We start from the raw sequence: 23459 nt of genomic DNA on the forward strand, positions 1-23459 counted from the left end.
TGTACCCATGCAAGGAAAGTCAAGGTCACTCAGCTCCCAGCCCTTATCTCTCAGCACTGGCTCTCGTTATTCTGCTAATATAAAAACACTGGACTGCACGTAATGATCAGGTTACAGGGCTGACAGCACTCCTATCACAGTGTCTGTAACATGCAATTACTGAGAAGCGAGAACAATTCAAACATGACATGTTATCACCACCTTTAATGTGGTTAATGTTACCTAGTACTATAACAAAGAAAGGACACAAAAGTGTCTCCTGAAAATCATCACAGATAAAGGGGGGGGGGGGGTTCTGACTTGCTGTGACAACAGGGATTCAGAAAGCCCAACACAAATAACAAAAGAGTTGAAATAAAGCAACACAAGCTGAGCAGACAAAGCTAGTGACTGCGCTGGGTCTTGTTAATCTCACTGCTGCTGGAGTCCTGATCTCTGGGGCAGGACAGCAGTGGAAGTACTGAAAGGCTGGGTTTAAAACGTCACATTCTTTGAGTTTGGGGGAACGTTAGGTGAGTTTGAGTTGCTTTTCAAACTGATCCGAAGACAGTGGAAATTCATGCAATTAATGAAGTGTTTACATGTTTTAGCCACTAAATAAAGCAGGTGTCTCTAATTGCTGTGTATTTACATAGTAGTTACTTAGTAAACACATTTTTAATATTATTATGCCTAGTTACAATGTACTTAATGTGTAAATCTTTCTCAGCCACTATGAAATTGCCTAAAATCCAGGGGTGTGCAAAGAGAAACAAAAAATTAAAAGACAAAAAACAATGAACATGTCTAACAGACATGTCAAAACAAAACACCAACCTTTTCAAACAATGCAGGCTGCAAATTTGCACACTTAATTACAATCCTAAAAGTAATTAAGAACAACCTAGATGGTTATGAGGTTAGAGGGGCATGCATACTTAAACAAGCAATGCATATCTTCTCTGTGTTTTCTGTGTGTTATTTAATTTCTAAGTGAAATGATCATTGCGATGAATATTCTGGGCTGGGTATCTTGTCAATTGAACTACTTGGACCAGACAAAAAACTTCTTCGTTGACAGGATCTGAAGTCAATGGCTGATTGGCCTCGGAGACCGAACTAAATACAAAACAGCCTCAGCAAAAGCTGCAAGCGTAGTAATATTCTTTCTATTTAAATGACCGAAGCAGAGGCAGATTGTAAAACTGCCGTTCTTTTGACTCTGGTTGAATCCTGCCAGTGATTCATTGACTCCCTTGTTATCATCACTAAAGACTACAGTCACAAAGACAGTGGAATGAGCTCCACAACAGAGCAGACAACTAACTCTGTTGGTAAAAGAAGAAAACAGAAAAATGTACAAATCTGAGACAGAAACTGAGACAGACCTCCAATTACAGTGCCTACATGTTTGATATTAGTTGTGTAAAGTCAATAAATGTTTTTCTCCTTAAAAAAAAAAGGAGTTAAATACCTATGTAAAATAAAAATAAAAATACAAAAGCTCTCTGAATGGTTTATTAAAAACAGGTTGGATTACTGAAGCTCTCCTCTACTCAACCTTCAAAGACTGACCGTGTCCTCTCAGCTCACTAGGAGCCTTTTCAAGTTTGTTTCAACTGAGCTCTTCAAGGGAACAGAGCAGCATCAGGCACGCACTCAACTCCTCTCTGCCTGGACTCGCCATTCAATGAATATAATCCACAGTGACCAAGTGAGGGTTGAAAGATTCAGATGCCACAGAGGTTCAGAAAAAATCAAAAGTGTTTCCAAGATGTATTTATGCTTTGAGCTCTAGGGTTTCTGTGCCTTGAGGAGCACAGAGAGAAAGTACACACACAGGCACATTACACCGCTCCATTGGAAACTGCCCTGATCCACTCAATGAAACTCTTACCTGACAGGTATTACCTCCCCAGCCAATGAAATGTGATAGAAACATTTCTATACAGGTTTACAAGTGGAGGGGCCCAGTTAGTGTTGTATGGCTAACAATGTGAGAAAAACATTTCTATACAGGTTTACAAGTGGAGCTGCCCAGTTAGTGTTCTATGGCTCAAACAATGCTACACTGTTTGATGTGAAAACAGTCCCAGTTCTTTCCACTCAAAAACATACTGAAAAAAAATAATGAAACGTACATGACAGAATTCATACACAATCTCAGATTCCTTTGCCAAATGCAAATAAAATAATTTTAACTGAACCAAACTAGCAAGAAACTAGTATAATAATTGAAAAGCTCCTTCCTGCAACTAATGCATGTTTAATGGTTAATAAAAGCGAGCTGATTCATGCTTGTTCTATACCGTTACGATATTTAATTGTTCTTGCCTCAAAAGCACACTGCACATACCGTCTATACCTCTAAAAAGGATTACTAGCGACAATCTGTGGGTGCACAAATGAAGGTATCTCATGTGCTGCAGAGTGAAACTGGCATGCTGCTCGTCCCATTCCTGTCTGGCTTGTAATGTTATCTTTCCATGGCAGTTTTCCAGGACTCTGTGTAGTTGACACAAAACACGCATTTCCAGAAGGAGGGGGGTGGAGTGGGGGAGTTGGAGAGGTGTCAATAATGACATCATCGGGAAGATCAGGGCACATGAGAGCTGTCAGAGAGATGGAACGCAGCTACCCCATCGATCATTCTATCAATTAGTCTAATCGAGCAATCCAGCTGACGCGGTCATATACTTTTCATTTAGTACAGTAACCTATATTCAAAAAGATTATCCTGGACCTATATTTTAATATGATTACTGATTGTTTAAGAGAAGGAATGCTACAGTATCTGGCATCATTGGAAAGATGTTGGGACACCAGGACATTTGATGGGTAAAGGAGACAGTCCTGGTTAATTTCAAAGAGTACCATTCTGCGAGACTGCCGTTTGCTTTCAGAGAGTTTGCATTTATTGCCACAGAGTGAAAGAGAAAGAAGAAGGAATGGATGAGCTACAGCAGCACCAACCCTGGTCAATGCAAATCCCCAGGCCTTTACCATAGAAACAAGCGGCTGCAGCAACTGTTAACTTGGGAATAAAAAGGTCATTTACAAAGGCAAGAAGAGATCAGCTACACACTGCATGTAAAAGTGATCACTGTAAATGTGTGCTTTCAAAACAGCCTCCCTTTCTGTTCTAACACGCTGCGTCAGCCTGCTCCCATTGTCTACCCCGCACTGGCTGTTTGCTCTGGCTGACAGCAGTGCCGCTTGCCAGTCGGTGGGCAGGCTGTTTGTTGGAGGTGAGGTGGTCGTTTGGGGTGCTGGTTTAGTTCTTGTGCACAGATGGCCTGGGAGCTGATACCACCTGGTGGGGTGTTCTGTCCTGTTAATAAGACAGGCCATTTGTACTGGTTAAATATTGGCCCAGTGTAAATGAACTGTGGTCTGTAAGCAAAGCTGTCTCCTGCAGCAGCAGCAACTCCAGGACTAGAGATCTGAAAGCGGTGTTCATAGGCTACTGTAAGAGGGGCAATGACAGGGTATGCTCTCCCCACTATGTGTCTGTGTATGTGGCCATGATAATGTCAATGTGTCATGGAGACAATGCTAGGAACAAGTCTGATTATGCTTTTTGCTTTTCTTTTAAATGTAAGATTAGCATAGCATGGCACCATGCTTCAATTACAAATTGCAAAAAGGCAACCTCTGCCTTCTGCAAAAATAAAGTCTGTATCCTTCTGAAGACCAAGTGTGCCATGTCAGTAGTCATGTTCCACTCCACAATGAAGAGATGCTGTGCTATTATTAACGCATTGCAATGGATGCACACCTCTTTACATGTTTAGTATAATGTATAGTGTACACAATGGTGTTTTTGCAAGGGTAGAATACAAGAGTGCTGCTTTGTACATATGGGGTGCGCGTTATATTCAGAAGATCACAAGAACTTCAGATGTTGTTTCTCTAGACTGCTCTATGCTACAGTATCTAGGACAGGTTTAACTGAATGATCGCTGCTTTAGAGTAAGTGCTTACAGAATGAGTCCCACATTGTGTGTGTGTGTCTTTTCAATACTTTTCCTCACTTCTGAATGATGCTACAAAGACTATCCATCAGCAGATTATTCTATAAACTGCCAGGTTTAATAAGAGGAGTGACTAATAATCAATGAGGTCTCACTGTTTGATTAATAGACGTGCTTTCAGTGCTGTGGTGTGCAGTGCTGATGCAGCAGACAGGACCTCCCGAGTCTTGCAGGATCTCTCCTGAGATCACTGGTCATTCAGGGATGATGACCCTTCGTACTAAAAAAAGCGATATTACAGATCCACACCGTTAGGTTCTCATTCCCTATGCAGCAGCACAATATAACAACAAGGATACACAAACCTGGAATACTAGAAGCATGTCAACTATACGCACACTGAGCTGTGTTTATGCTTAAAAACAAGTTTAATTTCAGTATACCCCAATAAAGGCGAACCAGTTTGTAGTGAAGTCATAGTGGATCCAAAGGTAAAGTAAGGTAAAATCAACAGAAGCAAGCAGAATAAAACACATGGTACAAAATAAAGAATATTAAAACTGCAATATTTGTTTTTAATTCCTTATTCATTTTCACAGTGTATTGTTCAAATGGATGTTTTTTTCTTAAATTACTTTGAACACTTATTTGCAGAGCTGTTTTGCAAGCTGTTTGCATCAGTAAGACTCTGCAATAAAACAGCACACCCCCCCTTCCTCCCATTCATGTCTTGTGTCCTGAAACACTGCAGCTCTTTCATGGTGTCTTGCAGATTGCTAACTAAACTGCAGTTTATCAGCTATAGGCTTGTACTGGCAGCTGTCTGGATTGCTTACCCTTTGGTAAATTGATGTGATTGGTTTGATTCAAATATTTGTTTAAGATAACGCAGGAGTGAGTTTTCAAGCCAAGTGTGAGAGTAATGCAAGACAGGGAAAGCAAGCTGGTTTGTCATGTAAAGAAAAGTTAACAGAAAAGGAAAAGTAAAACATTTCTTGATGCATTTTATGAAAAGCTGAGAAAAAAACTTTTACTGGTAACTTCCAGGACCAGCCTTGATTGCACCTTCTGTACTGAAGGTTTCTTTGAACTTTTCCAATGGTGGAAGCTTTAACAACACATATTAAGAAAAGCTTCAGGTTATAAGAGCTTGTGAAGAACAATCAATACTGTTACTTGGGTATAGTTTGTGTTGCTTAATAACAGAACTGCAAAGTCAAACCTCAACCAAACTGAGTTGGTTCTGAAAAAACAACTTCAATAAGATACAGAGATATTGAATATTCAGATTGAGGACTGTTTCGAAGGAAAAGCAAAAGCACACCAACTCTGCTGTAGAAGTTTAGAGGATTGCTGGCAAAAGAGATTTGAAAGTCTATAACTCTTTACTACTCTGCCAGTCTGCTAATGCTTATAATACTAACCCTAACCCCAACATTAACCCTAACCCTCTAATCCTAACCCTAACCCTAACCCTAACCCTAACCCTAACCCTAACCCTAACCTAACCCTAACCCTAACCCTAAACCTAACCCTAACCCTAACCCTAAACCCTAACCCTAACCCTAACCCTAACCCTAACCCTAACATTAACCCTAACCCTATAACCCTAAACCTAACCCTAACCCAAACATTAACCCTAACCCTATAATACTAACCCTAACCCTAACCCTAACCCTAACATTAACCCTAACCCTATAACCCTAAACCTAACCCTAACCCAAACATTAACCCTAACCCTATAATACTATCCCTAACCCTAACCTTAACATTAACCCTAACCCTATAATACTAACCCTAATACTAACCCTAACCCTATAACCCTAACCCTAAACCCCTAACCTAACCCTAAACCTAACCTAAACCTAACCATAACCCTAACTCTAACCCTAACCTTAACCTTTACCCTAACCCTATAATCCTAACCATAACCCTAACCCTAACATTAACCCTAACCCTAACCCTAACCCTAACCCTAACACTAACCCTAACCCTAACCCTAACCCTATAACCCTAACCCTATAATACTAACTGTAACCCTAACCCTAACCCTAACATTAACCCTATAATACTAGCCCTAACCATAACCCTATAATACTAACCCTAACCCTAACCCTAAATCCCTACTAGACATTTAGCACATTGCACTGGAAAAATGTCAAGACTTTTTTTTCTTGCTCATCAGAATAATTAGAAATATTCTTGCCCATTAAACGAGAACAGTTTTCCATTTCAGGAAAGGTTGCATGTAAGTGATATAATTAGAGGAATACATGTATACATGGAACAATCCAGGCTTTATTAAAAAATTATCCATGAATTCCTCCCCCAGAAGTTCACAGTCCTTTAAAGGCCATTCTCCGCAGTCAACAGTTATCCAACGCATTGAGCTTGACTGCAGTGGTCTTGTCACCTTCTAAAAAGGTTACTTTGTTCCACTTAAATAATGACTCCTTACTTCTACTCAGAAGCTACTTATGTGGTAAACTTCTATGCAGTATGTTATCTCTATCACATGTGAGCAGATTCGAAGATGTCCTTATCAGTACTATAGAACAGTGCAAACGGGTTAAGAGTACAGATGCCAGATTAATTAGGTAGGTAGTGATTGCATTTTGACAAAGAAAGACAGACTCCACTTTCATAAATGATAGGAAACATCTGCTTTTGAGTGACGTACAGTACATTAGCTCTCCAGGCTTTGCCTTTGACAAACAGCTAATTGTGCATTTCACCGGGGTGTCAGAAAAAAAAAAAAAAAAAAAAAAAAAAAAAAAAAAACACAGAACGTACGAAACATTTGACTTAAAAATGAGAAAATGTGAACCTGTCCCTGGTGTTCACTTGCAACCTTTGCACAGTGCATTTTTAACCCTGTCATGCTTGAAATATTGAAAATAGCTAACACCTAATAAATTTAAGTTTCATTTAAAATGTTTTCCATTTTTGAGCCATTGCTTTATATGCTCATAGGAGGTCATCATGCATTTTCATCTTCCACAGGTTTTCAGACAAATTGCTGACACTAGAATTTTTTAATCACACATCTTGGTTCACAATTAAATTAACAGGGCAAAACAATTCTCAGTATTGTGTGGGGTTTCTGTTCCCACAATACACCGCTCATCTCAACCAGCAGGGCTCCAGCTTTGTTGCAGGATGAAGCATGACCTGAGCAGCACAGGTAAGGTGCACTGCAGCGGGCTCTGGAACAACACCTAACACTGCTGTGGCATCATACTGCAATGTAATAAACAAGTGATCTATAAATTGTCTTATTGTTAGCTTATGGCAGCCTCACTGAAAATTAGAGTCAGTAATACCAGATAAAATACAAAATGTAATTAAGAGATAAGAGTGAGCCCCACCTCCCCCTGCTTGCACCAGGCTCTATTGTGACGAATCAGAAAACGGAAGCAAAAAATTTAAGTAATTAAAATAATAATCTTATTTGAAAAAACGTGGACTACTAGATCAAAGAAAAGAAAGAAAAAAAAAACCAGCAATACTGCCTGCGAGGGGAAATGGCTTTAGCTACAGTTTCACGTGACAGCCCCAGGAGTCAAGAGATCTCGCTAAAGCCAACTGATAGCTTAACACCAATTACTTCAGAGCCGTGTCACATATATTACAGCCCCCTGCATCAGCTCAACCTATAACTACCTCAGACTGCACAGAAAATTCAGTCCCCCTGCATCAGCTCAACCTACAACTACCTCAGACCGCACAGATAATTCCCCTGAATAATGAGCACGCTGTGTTTTCAGGCTTTTGCTCATTGACAGACGGATTCCTTTTACAACTCGTTCTGGTCTTTCAGAGCCTTCCCACTCAAAGACCGAACTACAGGAGACAGCTTGGCGATTCTGTCAGGCGGAATTGTGACATTGCACTGCTTATATGAACGAGAGATCAGGCTTATCAAGTGTCAATTGGCAGCGACTGCAAACAGATTTCGAGATGGGTGGCAATCAAGGCATCAAAACAGACAAGAACTGCCGCTACATCACAAAAGTCAACTGTGGTGTGTAAGGTTAAAAACTATATCTGAGTACAGTACAATACATTACAATATCACAGTTAACAGTCATTGAAGTATTTACTATTATTATTATTAATAATAAGTCTCTTCTTAAAGGCAAATGATTATGAAATTGTCTTCCTCATACTACTACTACTAGCTAGTGTATATCTGCAGCCTTGGCAGGCTATAGACCAGGGGTCTCCAAGACCAGGGGTTTTTCATGCATGTTCTCCTGATGTGAATGCCAGGGCCGTGTTTTCTGGATTACCGGCTCCTGTGTATGTCGAGACTGTTAATTACCCTTCCCATTGTGCATTCCTGTCCCCTTCTTCAGTGAGCATCTCTTAAAACTAACAAGGTCTTTCTGTACTGGCAGCAATGTGTCATCAATTCATTACCTTTCATTATTAGCTTTAGCAACACAATCACTTTGACCATCTCACTCTGGCTTACTCGTAGCATTGTTTATACTTTCTACATTTACACTGGAGCCAATGCAGATGACTGAAGCTCCTTCCAGACTTAGTATTTCTCTGTTATCTGCTGTGCATGGGGCCGGGTTCTCAATGGAGCAGGTCCTGCACATCTACAAACATGAACCTGATCAAATTAATACAGTATAGGAGATGCTTTTTTCTGTTGTGCTTTTGGTATATATTTATATATATATATATATATATATATATATATATATATATATATATATATATATATATAATAATATATATATATATATATATATACATATATATATATATATATATATATATATATATATATATATAATATATATTATATCTATATATATACTGGTATACAATACCACACGCGCTGAGGAAAACCCAGCACCTGTAAGGGTTTGCATGCTTTAAGAAGGGCTGCAATATTTTTTAATAAGAGACACTCTTGGTTTACAGTACAGGTTTTATCGCTGATGTGTGGAATGCATGCTAGCCAGCCTCACTGAAGTGAAGAGAGGAGACTGGATCACTCCGGCCTCTGTACTTCCACTTGTCAATTGAGATGCTAAACACAAGGATAAAAGACTCTGTATAAGATAATAAAACAGGACAGAGTAAATTAACGCAGCCAAAAATAGCCATATAAAAAAGCCAAGGCTGAAAGGATGACGTCATTGCATTTGCATGGGCTGTTTTCCTTAAAGCTGCATTAGCCTTTTTTTTTTTTTTTTTTTTTGGATTGTGGCAAATGCTATGGCTTTAACTACAATAAATCCATCAGATTGTGACAGGCACACTCAAACCAGGGAGAAAAAAAATAAGTCAAGTATAACCCCAAAATACCTTCACTTTAATGCAACGTTTCACCAACAGTCAGTTTCTCAAGTTGGTAAAACAAATGAAAAATGAATGTCCCAGAGCATGTGTTAAATATGCAAAGCAGAGAGCAAGGGTTTGATGCGAGAAAGGGAGTCACAAACCTAAAAAGCTGTTTTACAAAAACATCTCACCCAGAAGACAGAGCACAAGGAGGTTAAGTGACTTGCTCAAGGTTGCACAATGAGTCAGTGGCTGAGCCGGGATTCAAACTGGGGACCTCCTGGTTACAAGCCCGTTTCTTTAACCACTGGACCACACCCCCTCCTATGTTTTACTTAAAGAATTTGCTAAAGAATGCAGTGGCACTGTACAGTACAATCAGTAAACCGATCTTGGACTGGCCCCTGTAACTTCTACCATATTGCCTTCCAACCTCACCTCTTTTGCTGAATGCAGGGACTGGAGCAAATTATGGTGCTTACAAGCACGTGCTAGCATTGCTAGCTCACATTTTTCATGTTAACAACATATTGGCAGGACAAACAATGTTAGTAATATGCGGGCAATCCCCAGATGACAAAATCAGTCAAATGCAACTTTCAAAATGAGAAACAAAGCCTCAGACATCACCAAGCCCCTACAGACGAGGAGTGAATAAAAATACTCGGAGCGCTTTGCAGAACCGACCCTTATAGCAGCATGCCAGTCTATTGACAGCAATGATTAATTAAAGTGGCTGGAGATGATTAATTAGAGTGGAGATCAGACAATGACATGAGAATTGGTGTAGTTAAACGGCAGAGTGACTACAGGAGATAATCTACACTGCCGATGCCCACCCAAGCCATCCTCTGCACACAGCAGCACCTCTCCAGCACGGCACAGGATATAAATGACATTGCCTCCGCGAGCCATTAATCTGCTTTCACTAGCACTCCTTCAATTAATAAGTTGGCTCATACAATTAGTCACAGACCTCCTGGGGGAAATGCATTTTTATTTCTTGTGTGGTTAGTCGGCTTGCCTTTGACAGGCCGCAGACTTCAGCTAATGCTCCTTTATGATTGATTGTTTTTCGTGGAGAAAGTACTCAACCAGACCGCAACGGGCAATGTGTGCTACACCTCTGAAAATGCTCTGATTCGTTCCTGACTCTGTTGTTCACTCACCTATTCATGATAGCCCCAGGGCAGCCTCGTTTATTGAGCTCATTTCTAACAGGGTCCAGCTTCAACCAATCTTAATAGCTGGGTGGGATCCATGCCCAAGGGAGGGAGGAGATGGGGGCTGACCCGGAATTCAATCCCAGGCTTCTCCGTCTCCTAGGCCTTTAGCTCTATCCTAGATCATGTTGCCTAGTCTATAAAACACAGGATGTACAGCAGATTCACAGTACTGCTTTAGAATAACTGCCCAGGCCAATGAAACCAGTGCATTGCATTAGACGAGGTTCAATGGGACCTATGGACTGCCACAATGGGTCACAGGGACTGCTATTGGATTTCTAATGACTCAGTTCATTCCATGCTTCGGATAACATTTGTTCCTCCTCCAGCCAGATTTCTTATCAAATGCACTATAAATATATTAATGAGTGTCTGAATGCATATCAATACTATAAATTGAATGCACCAATAAATGAGAATATTGTAACATGCTTATATGCATATACCGATTCAGGAACTGAATATTTAATGTAACAATTTTAGATTTTTTGGAAATGTGCTTATTTTGAAAAAGCTAAAGTTTGCATAACTTTGGGGATGCTCTGGTTCTCTCCACAGCTACAGAGTGGTGCAGTGGATTTACAGCCCCCTGGTGTATACAGTAGACACATCCTTAGACTTGCCTTTAAGATGTAGTGTTTATATGATATCCGTATGCCTGTATCCTTGCTTGACATCTGACCCGTTCCAGAGCAGCATTACTGCCCTTTCAGCATGACATCACCTCCAGATAAACTGACACCCTTGAAACGTCCTGTCTGGAGCTCAACGGCTAACAGGTCTCTTCGTCAGCACAGGCTGGAATGAGCCGCACCGTTAACACTGCCACCAGAGGCCCTACACTTGTAATCTCGCTGCACAGAAACCAAACATCCCAACTAGCACGTGGATACAGAAATAGCATAAAGCAGCCTTAGGAACTGTTTCCAGTAGGAAAGACTAGCCTTATTGGAAAGCCCATATAAAGAATCTTCCAACTGGAAAAAGGATGAATCTATAAACATTCAATAGGTGCATTAGAAACATTTCTGGGAGAGGGATGGGGTGGGGGGTGGTTTGTTCCTATAATAAGACAGGGGAATGTTACACATCAGTAATTCTCACTCAGGCTGATAAACAGTTGCTTTTTTTTTCCTCTACTGTAAGCCAGAGTAGAGTCTGTGGCCGGGGTCAGCAGCAGTAAATCAAGTGTGGTGTTCCGCGCAGTGATAGCCTACTGGTGACAATCCAGCGACTCTTATGTTATGACAGGAATAATAAATGTGTGGGCTGTACATGAACACCAAGGAATAGGTGTAAGTTCATCAGAAATGTGGACTGCAGTGAAGTGTGTTCAGGAGCGCAAGTGAAGGACCACGCTGTGCAGATTACAAGAACAAATGACAGAACGGTCATCTTACCATCTTACTCGACAAAACCTATGTCATTTTTCTTTTCTTTTTTGGTAATTATTTTGCATTTGGTCCCCTAGTGCTGTCAACAATTGAATCACAAAGATCTATTATCTAAAGTAAAAGCGAATTCAGCAGTGCAATAATGGCTCTCTCAGACCCACTTCTGACATAGCTAGTCAAGAGACTAATTTAGCACAGGTGCAAAGACACACCTAGGCAAGCAAAGGAAGGAGTTCTTGAAATGCATTATATTAAAAATAAAATATTAAAAGATGCCATGATAAGGATAAGGTTAGCTGCAACCACAGTATGTTTCATCAAATTGACAATGAAAATGTATTCTATCCTGGAGTCCTGGCAAGAGAAGGAGCCAGGAAACAACATTATAAAATCAATCGCAAAACAAGACAAAATCATCCAAACAGGCCTGAAAACAATCAGAAAAACAATAATACAAAATAAAAGCAAGAAATAAAACTGAAACAATTCCAATTTACGTGATCCCGGTCATAGTCAGTACTTTCAGGATTTGCAGCACATACAATAAACATTCAAACATTCACAAGGGTAGCCTTCTGTATGATAACTAAAGTCTGTGAATGCAGATTTCTACAGTACACAGCAACACAGGGCTCCTCTTTTCTGTTTCATTCTGTTTTTTTTTTAGCTAAAGTAAACCTAACCCTTGTTCCATTTACATTAAATCTTCACCGCTACATAGTCTGCTGAAAGCTCTCTCTGTACACATTAGTCTAAAGCTGATTGCTGAGCAAGTAAAAAAAAAAAAACTGAAATAAAAACCAGAAAGAACAGCCATCCTTCAGAGAACTTCTTGCGCTGCTGGGAATGACTTTGCTCAGAATAGTTCCTCCACATTTAGTGACTGCTGACATAAACCATGAGTTCACCCAGGAGACAGAGGAGAAGATACAAATACCTTGTTTCCGTTTGCATGACTAATAACTCCGGTTACTAGAATCCACTTCACACATCACAGGTTTAGAAAAAAAAACCCAGCTGTTCCACATCCACTATTACATTATAAGAAACAGGTCTCTTCATATTCCTCTGCATATGTTATTTATTAAAATCGTTTTCTGTACCTGTGGCACAGTACAGTTCACTGCAATGTAAACCACGCCCTGTGAATCTTGCTTGAGGACCTCTTCCATTACCTGCTCCATTTTCAGCTCAATGGTAAAATATCCTTTCTGCCTCTCCCTGTACCCCCAGCTTTGGCCCTTATAAAGTATGCTGGACCGATCTCCTTTCACCCATACCGAATGCAAACCCACTGACATGTCCAGTTTGTAGCCCTACTGCATACAAGATTCTAGAAGCAACACTCAAAAAAAAGGTCCAAGTTACTTCTGTAATATGTAAATCTGTGGTTATAAAGTTAAAAAATGTAAACGGGGATGCAGAGCACACAAGGCAGTATTATTAAAGCCGACAACAGCTTTAATGTGCAGCTCTCTCGCTGACCAAGATGAAGTTCAACAGGCTATGAACTCCTGTTCCAACCATGTGTGTCACATTGCCAACAGCTCCCTACAGTGGAATTACCTGCACACATCTGTATTTAGTTACCATTGAACCGAAAGACCTAATACAGTGGCCAACAGCACTGCTGGAGATGCAATATGATCCAATCCAATCCAATACACTTTAAACTATATTATTCCAAGGCATGCCAAATCGCATGGAAAGGTTTTGGAGACTCCTACCTGGGGCAGCCTGCAGTTCTGCCAGCCCTCCAGCCACAATGACAGCCTCAATAATTTTGACATGGTGCTCTGGGTTTACATCAGCACTGAAAACAGGAGAACACAGAAGCTGATGACATATATGGCTGCAAGCAAAATTAAATAAATACACAACAGTCATTTCAGATAGACGACTAGACCAGCTGAATACATAAACAGTGGTGCGGCTTCATTTTAAGGCAGTCTTCCATCTTCTTCATGATATGTTTCTACATGTAGTAGTAAAATCAAACAGTCTTAAACATGCACAGAAACTTCTCTCATTAAAACTGTAGGGCTGGCTGAAGACCGGTTGAATATCATCTGTAAAAGCAGGTTTAATTCATATCATTAAAAGGGCTCATTGCTTTTCTACAAGTCTATCTCTTCATAGCCATTTTAATTTATTAGTTATTATAATAGTTTTCTGAATATTTTTCCACTGAAGATGCAACAGAAGAGGAATGGAAATGAGACTCGTGTTGCATAGAAGTTTTCATCCAGTCCGTATTTTACTACGAACTGGATTAGTGCCAGCGTATAGGTAACAAGCTCAGGTGTGCGTATTATTAAACTCAAAGTAAAACCAGAATTAGTTCAAACTGCGATGCAATGGGAGTCTTATTGCCACCACTGCAATACAAGGCCCCCTGCTCTCACCTTGACAGGGACGGCTTGAAGAGGAGCTCGCTGAAGAGCTCTCCCAGTTGCCTGGGTGTCAGGTGTGTTCTGCTGGAGTTCTGGCTCAGTTTGCACCAGTGCCGGGTTAAGTGCTGGAGCACAAGACGGTTCTGCTGGGGCAGGCTGGGAGACTCCAGGATCCTCTTCAGCTGCTGCCCGCACTCCTCCACGCTCTGCATTTCTGAGAGAGGGAAACATGAATAAATAAACACAGTACTCAAGATGTGTCATTTATATCCTTTATGTAGCTTCCTGCACGGAAAGCAATGAGGTCATGGCTTTTCATCATAATGTACATGCCTGTATTTGACCATTCTTGCACTGTGCTTTTACTATGCTGTCACATGGTATATTAGGACACTTTTATAATGAAGTGATAATTAAAGGATGAATCGACTGTACAAGGAGACAAAGTCAAGGATGCTGTACAAGCGAGGGCATCTTTTGTCTCTAAATACACTATATGCGGTATGCATCACGCAGCTTTAACTATCGTGCAGCTTTAACTATCGTGCAGCTTTAGCTATGATAGGACACGAGTTTGGGTATTAAGGTCCAGGGTTTCAATAAAACAAAGTCAGCTACGTGCTGCTTCCGATCTCAGTGTGACTTCCCCCGAATCATTCTGCTGGTCGAAAGCTGTGGATCCTTTCTGTGCTTATCCGATCTGCAGCTGGCTGTTTGATCGCAGGGTAACAGGACCTGGCACAGAGGTACCACTTGTCACATGTATTCTGCCTGTATTCATACTATAGGGCTGTTATTTTTTCCCAGGGGATGAGGGTTAGTTACAGGAGCTAATGAACAACTCTGCTGTGAAAATTTAAACACACATTAACTGGTTAATGACCACGTACTTTAAAAAAAAATACATTTCTGCTGCGGGGCATGTTCAAAAGCCCTTTCCTGACTGAACAACAATCTCCTGTTCATGACAAGCGGGAGTGGGTATGGCACTTTACTGCTTTCCTTTCCGTGGTTCAAACCAGCTTTTAATGCATTTCATTGGCTGTGATAAGCTATGTGTTGCACCAGGAAATGGCCTATATCATCTTGTTTCAAATCATACTGGGGCTCCCTCCAGTTCCACATGCTGTCTATAAAATAATCTGTCTTATTTTTAGTAACTGTTTGCCTGTTTAAAAAAAAAAAAAAAAAAAAAAAAATGGGAGAGATTTCAAAAGGTACAGTATTAAAGAGTTTTTGTTAGTCTAATTGACTGCCCTCGTTTCAATAAACACAAACAATGCCAGCTTTGATGAGCGCAAGACTGCATTATTCAGCACACAGGGTCAGGGAAGAAGAGCGTTCTGATTCTGGAGCCAGATTCACACAAGGAGCCCATGCTAACCCATGCTTTGTGATTAATTAACAAGAAATTCATTATTTTGCTTTCATGGTGCTTTTGAATTTTGTCTTTCTGTAAAATGAGGGACAATGGGCTGGCATGAGAGCTACTCCTGAGAGAGAGAGAGAGAGAGAGAGAGAGAGAGAGAGAGAGAGAGAGAGAGAGAGAGAGAGAGATTCTCCACGTTGAAAATAATCAGCACAGAACGTAAAAATCAAACCCTTCATCAATTATTAATTAAACAAAGTCCCATGATAAACTACACTGGGCTAGCAGAGACTCTGCTACTTCAAAAGGACTTTTCTCTTTTTTTATTAGGAGATCGTTATATTCTGTAAATCTTGAATTTTACACAAAGTGATGCCCACATTCTGTCTGTTTTGTCTGTTTGTGGAAATGTGTATGTTTCCTGGAGCCTGTGTCTCTAAATGGTATTTTAACGATGCAACCTCAATGCGATATTTGGATGGCTTACAGGAGAGTTTGTCAGTTAAATATGCAGCCACTTAACTGAAACTGCACACTCAGCGCAGAGACTGTACTGTGCAAACCAGCGCTGGCAGTGTGAGTTTGGTACGGAAAGCCCCCAAGCAAAATCAGTGTATTGTGGGCATACTGATCTAGGATGACACAGTGTCCTGGTCATTGTAATGGTCCAGTTCATATTTATAGCATATTGATCTAGGACGGCAGTGTCCTGGTCATTATAAGGGTCCAGTTCATATTTATAGCCTACTGATCGAGGACAACACAGTGTCCTGATCATTATAACGTTCCAGTTCATGTGGGCACTGTACTCTGTAACACTAAGACATCACCACTGATCAAAGGCTCGGCTGTCGCAGTACACTCTCATGTTATTGGGGTTCCCTGGTCTTCGGGTCTATTTCTTCCTTGTATCAAAGGGATTCCTTCTGCTGCCCCTTGCTTTCTCACAATGGGAGATGATGGTTATACATTAAAATGCAAATGACACAGATCTAATGTGCATCGTAATATCTTCAAACCTCTCCTTCACAAATTAGTTTAGTTTATTCACTGTGTGCCCACAGGCAGGGCCAGCACAGGCACATCTCAAAAGTGCAGCACTAACACAAAGAGAGACCTACGTAGACCATGCTCAACACAATAACAATACAACGATAAAATAATTCCAAACAATAACTATACATTCTTTCAACAGAGCTCATTCATGTTACACCTCTTGCTATGGCATGATTTAACAAGAGCCCTCAGGTGTAAGGGCAGCTGTCTGTCTCAGCACAGTGTCCCACTCTCAAAGCTGGGCTGCTGTGGTAATTGAGGTCCACTTTCTCCATTGACCAGGATACAGCCTGCAAGTGATCTTCTGGCTGAAATGTGAGGTGTGTATCTGCTAGGACTGAAGCATGCCCGCGACAGGAACCATTCTCTTGGGTTGCCCTCGTGCTGCTTTCGGCTTGATAAACACAGAGTGTGTAATGGGATACGGATTAGCTCTGCTGAATGGCAGGGAGTGCCACGGTCCCTTCCTCTGCGCCATGGCAACACAAAGATCGCTGTTGTTATTTATGGATTATTAGTATGAACTTTCCAGCTCTAACCCAGTATGGGAAACTCAAAGAGGATATGTCATTGTTGATAAATATCCACTGTCTATAGTATATGCTGTATAATCATGCAATGATTCTGTGTTTTATGGTTTACCAAAGGCTGTAATTGTGCTGCTGAAAAGGGAGTTAAAAGGGTGCTTGGTGTGGGGGGTGAAGGCACATATGTCAATCTGCTGGGCTTCTCCTTAATGCATTATAACTGGGACTCAAAGGTAATAAGATAAGTGTCTCCAGGGCAAAGGTCACCGGTGGCTCACTGACTTGCTGAGGATTGATAGATTGCTGACAGAGCAGGTTAGACAGAGCTGGCCTAATGGGTCAGCACATTGACCTTGATCTGGTGCTCATTGTCTCACAGTCAGCGGCACAGCCCCAGCCCCTCTGCCAGGGGCTTAGGAGCCCGTATTGATGGGGTCTGACCCCCCACTGAATAGCGCAGCATATTAAACTTTACTGTCCCAGCTGCCAGTCCTTAGCAGACTCAGCACAAACTCAGATTCCTGGAATTCTGGCTGAGTACACCCTGACTGCCACTGGCCAACTAGCCAGACGGGCCTTTGTGAGCCTTGTGTGTGTGTGTGTGTGTGTGTGTGTGAGGAGATCGTTTTCCTTGCACTTTTACACATAATGGATCACAGTTTTTTTTTGTTTAGTTTTTCACCAGTGCGTTTTCTGCACACCTCTGCATCAGCATATTCATTTAATGGGGAGCACAACTGACTCTACTTAATGTATGCAAACTATATATATATATATATATATATATATATATATATATATATATATTATATATATATATATATATATATAATTTTTGGTTTCAGATAACATATTTTTATTATAACATCAGAGATCGGAAATTTGCATTCGTTATTCTTTTCGCCCAACCCTTCTGTTACTGAGTAACAATCCGGTTCAGTTTCTCTGATTGGAGGTTAGCATGTAATACCGGGTTTCAACCTCGTTCCAGTATTAACTCCAGTCCCATCTGCAGTATATTGCACAACCCAATCCCTTTATCAATTTCTTCATCAACCTCCGGTATTTCCCAAATGGCAAATACAATTGGCAGCTCTTTGTTCTTTTTATCTGCAGTGAGAGGCAAGGTAACTTTCTCCATCACAGAGTTGAGAGAGCAATTCCTACCAGCCGCTGGATACAGTCAGAGAACCTCTGAACTCCAGCATCACCCTACTTCAGAGTCAATTGAAGACAGCTGCCAACGAGGTACTGACTGAGCATGATACAAGACAAGACTGCTTCTGGCAGTTATGAAATATACATGAACTGCGCTGTAACAAGATTAGATGTTACAATTAAGACATCTCCAAGATCAGACTCAGACAGCAGCCTTCAACATGAACTCAAGTGAACTACAAAATGTATCCATGAATAAGATACAAGGCATGGAAAAATAAAGTTATTGTTTCGACGGGCTGGAATATAATATTTTCAGAAGAAGCACAGATCTTTCCTTTCATGTATGTCTATATTCATCTTCTCCTCGTGCTGATTTGGTGATGTGGACTACAAATCCTCATTTCACTAAACTAAACTAAAACCTTGACCTCCCCTCATGAAAAATGCTAAGTGCGTTTGCACTGGGTTATCAGCATGTGCTGATACAGTGCAGTGCACTTGCTGTGCTTCACCTTCTGCATGGTTAAGACATGCTTTACTGTTGTTCCATGGAATGTACCATCTTCTCCATGCTTTGACTATGTGTCTAGAGAAGTAGGGCATGTGCATAAAGCCACCGCTCCACCTGGCAACCCTGCCCCTGTGCCAGTGTGTGATCCTTCTTACCTTGTGCAGTGTAGACCAGTTCACTGTACATCTCTGCTGGAATGACTGGCGACGGCAGAGCCTGCAGGTAACATTTCAGAGCCTCCGCCATGGTGGGAGGATCATATTGGTCCAAATCCACTGCGGTGGGGTCTATAAGAGGAAGGAATCAGCAGGTTAGAACAGGGGTGTCCAATCACGGTCCTGGAGGGCCACTGCACTCCAGGTACAATGAAACAATTAACTACCATACTTCAGGGTCTAGATTGAGGGTTAAATGGTTCAGTTAAACAATTTAGAACAGGGCTTAAGCAAACTCTGACCACCACTGTGTTGACCATTGCATTCTTTTGTTTAGATCAGTTAAATGAACCCTGTTAGAAAACCAGCCAAAAGCTCAGTAAAAATCCTCTAGGTAGGGAGAATAATTACACCTATGCCCATGTGGAACTATAAGGACCCAAAACAAAACAAACAGCTGTAAACTCAAACCATCAATAGAAAATGACATATTGTATTATGATCAAGGTATGTATCTTGATTCCAGACCATAATTAATGATCATTTGATCTTTTTACACACCATACACAATGCAAATGAGTGCTCTACACACACATGTTTGCACCTAGGTAAATTTGTTTATATGTATGATGATACCAGTGGAGTAAAAAAATTAAAAATAAAAAGCTAAAGTTGAAAGTCTCTGTTTCCGCTGCTAGCTGGTCTTCCTTACTCTTCCATGTGTCCTGTGATTTTGCATTTTTCTTCTGCAATAGATTGTATTTGTTCTGTCCAGTGGGGATGTTGTTAATGACATTGATTCACTTCTGATTAATTGTTTAATAAACTTTCCAGTCATCAAGTGGCGAGAGATCAGAAGCTCATTAAGCTCTGGTTACGAGTTGCTCTCTGTCCAATACAATCACTCACAGGCCAGCGCTGCAGAGCCTGCCACAGCTGCACACACACACACTGCTTTAAAACACACAGGCTTTCTCAGACATGCTTGATGATGCAGGTGCACAAGACAATGGAATGTGCTGACACCAGGCACAAAGGCAGTGATTAAGCAAAGCTTTAGTGTTTTAACTTTGTTCTGTAGCAGACCACCCTTGAGGTCTTCCTAAAAACACTTTCTTCAACACAGTGAATGACTGTCTGTGCACCTGTCAACATAGATCAAATGTTTTTGCAAATTGCTGAAAACTCCCAGTTTTAATGATCAGCTTCTTCAAGTAGCTAGGTAGCCTGATGTTTTGAAGGCAGAAGCTGAAACATTGTAGCTAATTATTAAAATAGCCAGTTTTCAGTTTGTCAATTACTTTTCTTTGTCATGAAGTATTTGTAGTGATCAGTGAGTATCCTGTTGGATCCTGATCCTCCTTGGATATACAGTTGAGCTGATTGCTGTTTTAAAATTCTCCAAAATACTGAGACAAAATTCTCCAAATGCATCAACTTGCTAAAATTCATGACTTTATGTGTTACGAATACATTATATTTTGTAGGAAACTGAAGAAAAAGTGGGTAGCATTCCAGTACATGATTTTCCATGGTGCCCCAAAGCACTTGATCAGCGTCCCTCTTCTAATGGGGACATCCGGCTCACAAGTAATCATGTACCTGCAGCTATACTGTTGAACTATTCTCATTTAACATTATACAATACACTGTATGTGGAATGTGTCACTGACTGCTTGGAAAATGGACACCTTGCATGACCTTTAGGCTAGACTTGGACTCTTGATCCCTAACCATATCTATTGAATGTGGCAATGGCAATGATTAGCACCTGTTTAATCTTCCAGAGGGATTGGGTAGTGCTAACAGGGCTGGCATGAGAGGCTTGGAGGTCAAGTCCAGCTATCGGTCAGTGGCTGGAGGCTGACCCCTGTGACCCGCCTGACCTCGGAGCACAGATGGAGCTCCTGAATCGTCATCATCCCTCCCTGAACATTGGGGGCCCATTCATAAACCCCAGCAGCTGCTCTGTACTCTTTCCCCATGCTAGAGATCACCATCATTCATAATAACACCAATCTGCCCATCTGATCAAATTATCTATCTCCCTGCAGATCTGATCCGTTTTCCATTCAATCCATCATTTTCAGCCTCTTCCATCTGTCCATCACAAGCTGCCCTTGCTCTGTTATCAATCTATACATCTTCCAGGTCTTTTGGTCTATAGCTTGAGAGTTTTCTTTCAGACTATCCAATCGTCTTTATATCCCTTTAGCTCATAAATCCTTCTGCATCCCTTTTCTGGCTTTTATTCTACCCATTCATCTATCTGTCAATTGAATTTATTGTCAATTTATAGCTTGTCTTTCCACCTATTGATCTTTATGAGTTTATTGATTTAAATGTCTAAAAAAAAGTTGTGTAAATCAATCTTTGCATTGCCATTAACCAATATTAGTATATGTTCCAAGTGATCTGACTTTGGATAACGTCCCGGATTGCAGTGCAATCCCATTTTCATCGTCAATGTTGTTAGAATATGATACTACAGCAGGTCTTTTAGATACTTAATACTTTCTTTGATAAGGTCTCTTCTGGGAGAACAGAAAATGTGAAAATACATTGGCGTTATAGTGTGCAGAACATAAAATATTCAAATTATCTTCAAAAATAGTGCAATAACAAAATGCTTAAAGCAGAAAATTCAATATAAAAGGAAAGGGCTTTTAGCCACAAAGCCAGTGCTGTTGATATACCCACAACTATAAAATGATAAATAACTGTGTTCCAATGTTTGTACAAACAGAAACACATGAACACAGACACTATAGAATCTGTATATAACTCTTTATTTACTACATATCTACACACAGTTGTAGCCACAACCGAATGCTTTGCATAAGGAGTGCATAATGTTAGACAAGGAGCAGAGAAAGGGTAGTTCTGGGGAACACAGGACTACACCTCCCAGAAGAACACAGGCTGAAAAATGTTAATTTGATTATTGTTTTATTGTTTAATTATATTTAATTGTTGTATTAGTAATTATCCCCTGCACCTGGCTGTCATTGTAAATTAGAGCCAGATGCAGGGTATTTAAAGAGAGCAGCCAGTATGTTTCAGGCTGCTGTTGTGTGAAGAGTTTGACTTTGTGTTGTTAAAGGATAGAAAAGGTATTGTGTAAATCCTTTTTGTGCAACATGCATTTGTGAATGTAAAGTGTGTTTTTGTTTTAAATCGGTAAGCAGGGTAGCTGCACGATTTGACAGGTTAAGGTTCCTGGGAAAGAGTTTAGTTTAGTACTCCATAAGGAGTTGTTTCTGTTTTCACAGAAAAATAAAACAAGCGCTTTGAAAAATGAAGCGTTGAAGGGTCATTAATGAAGGGTCATTAAAAAGTGCTGAAAAAGAACCCGAAGGACTGAAATCCTTCAAATAGATAGAATCGATTGACTAAATTAAAGATCTAAGAGTGGCCCCAACCTGGAGCAGTTCTTTGAAACAAGCAGCCCTGTCTGTCAACACGTCACGTCATTATTTACAACAATAGCCATGTTTTGTATGCGGTCTGTGCGGGTACGATTGTGCAATGCAACAGGAAGCTTGAAATAAACAAGAAAGTAAAGCACCAGCACTGAAAACATTTGAAGTTTTAGCCAATGGCGGCTCAGGGAACTGCAAAGTCTGTTTGGGCAACATATTCTCCTGTATTTTGTATAGTTGTTTTAGTTTAAGGTTGCTATTCTGTTTTAGCTTTCCGGAAATGTTCTTATTAAAAGCTGTTTATCAAAAGGCTATGAAGCTACTTGAGTAAGACTGCTGCAGAGGATAGTAATGCTATTTAAAACTGTGTACCAATCTCCTGACGGACTATTCAAACCCAATGGCTCTGGTCCCAACCTTGAAAAGGGGAAAAAAACAAAACGGATAATTGGAAATAATGTAAATTATTAATTCAGTTCATAATCATAGGCCCAATTCCAGGGTCTCTCTGAAACTAAACAGCTCAGAAGATGTATCTTTTAAATGGCAGGCTCCCAACTGACAAACAGCCATCGTTTATCTGTTTTATTTACAGTGCTGGGACTGGAATATGACTCCCAATGCATGGCAGTCTCAACCCATGAGCTTACGATGAGCTTGCAAGTCACACTGGATGTGAAAGAGTATCACACTCAGGTGTGCCTGTTTATTACAGCAGTAAAACCTGGAATGAATCACAAAGCTTTGCAGGCATGATTACAGCTTTGACTTATAGCAAGTATAGCACCGTGACAGTCATATACATTGTGTGCAGCTGCACCAGCAGCAACAATAGGCAAAACCAACAATCACGCTACATATGTCATACTGAAATTATACACACTTTTGCTAACTTCCTTCACTGTAAATACATGAAGACTGAATGAAAGTAACTTCACCTTGTTATGAAGTTTGCAGCCATTCTGACTGGTTCTTACTGCAGTTACTC

The 23459-nt window shown here is 40.6% G+C and overlaps 1 protein-coding gene across 3 annotated transcripts in view; it reads right to left on the minus strand.

The window, feature by feature from the left end:
* Nucleotides 1-23459, minus strand: part of LOC121326688 (phosphatidylinositol 3-kinase regulatory subunit gamma) — a 112176-nt gene that overhangs the window by 52770 nt on the left and 35947 nt on the right. For all 3 annotated transcript variants that reach the window (XM_041270054.1, XM_041270053.1, XM_041270055.1), the window contains 3 exons: nucleotides 19050-19181; nucleotides 14283-14484; nucleotides 13605-13690 (listed from right to left, as the gene is read on the minus strand). In XM_041270054.1, the coding sequence (XP_041125988.1) occupies nucleotides 13605-13690; nucleotides 14283-14484; nucleotides 19050-19181 (420 nt within the window). The remainder of the gene's footprint in view (nucleotides 1-13604; nucleotides 13691-14282; nucleotides 14485-19049; nucleotides 19182-23459) is intronic.

Source organism: Polyodon spathula, chromosome 14 (genome assembly GCF_017654505.1).
Source record: "Polyodon spathula isolate WHYD16114869_AA chromosome 14, ASM1765450v1, whole genome shotgun sequence".
Lineage (NCBI taxonomy): Eukaryota > Metazoa > Chordata > Actinopteri > Acipenseriformes > Polyodontidae > Polyodon > Polyodon spathula.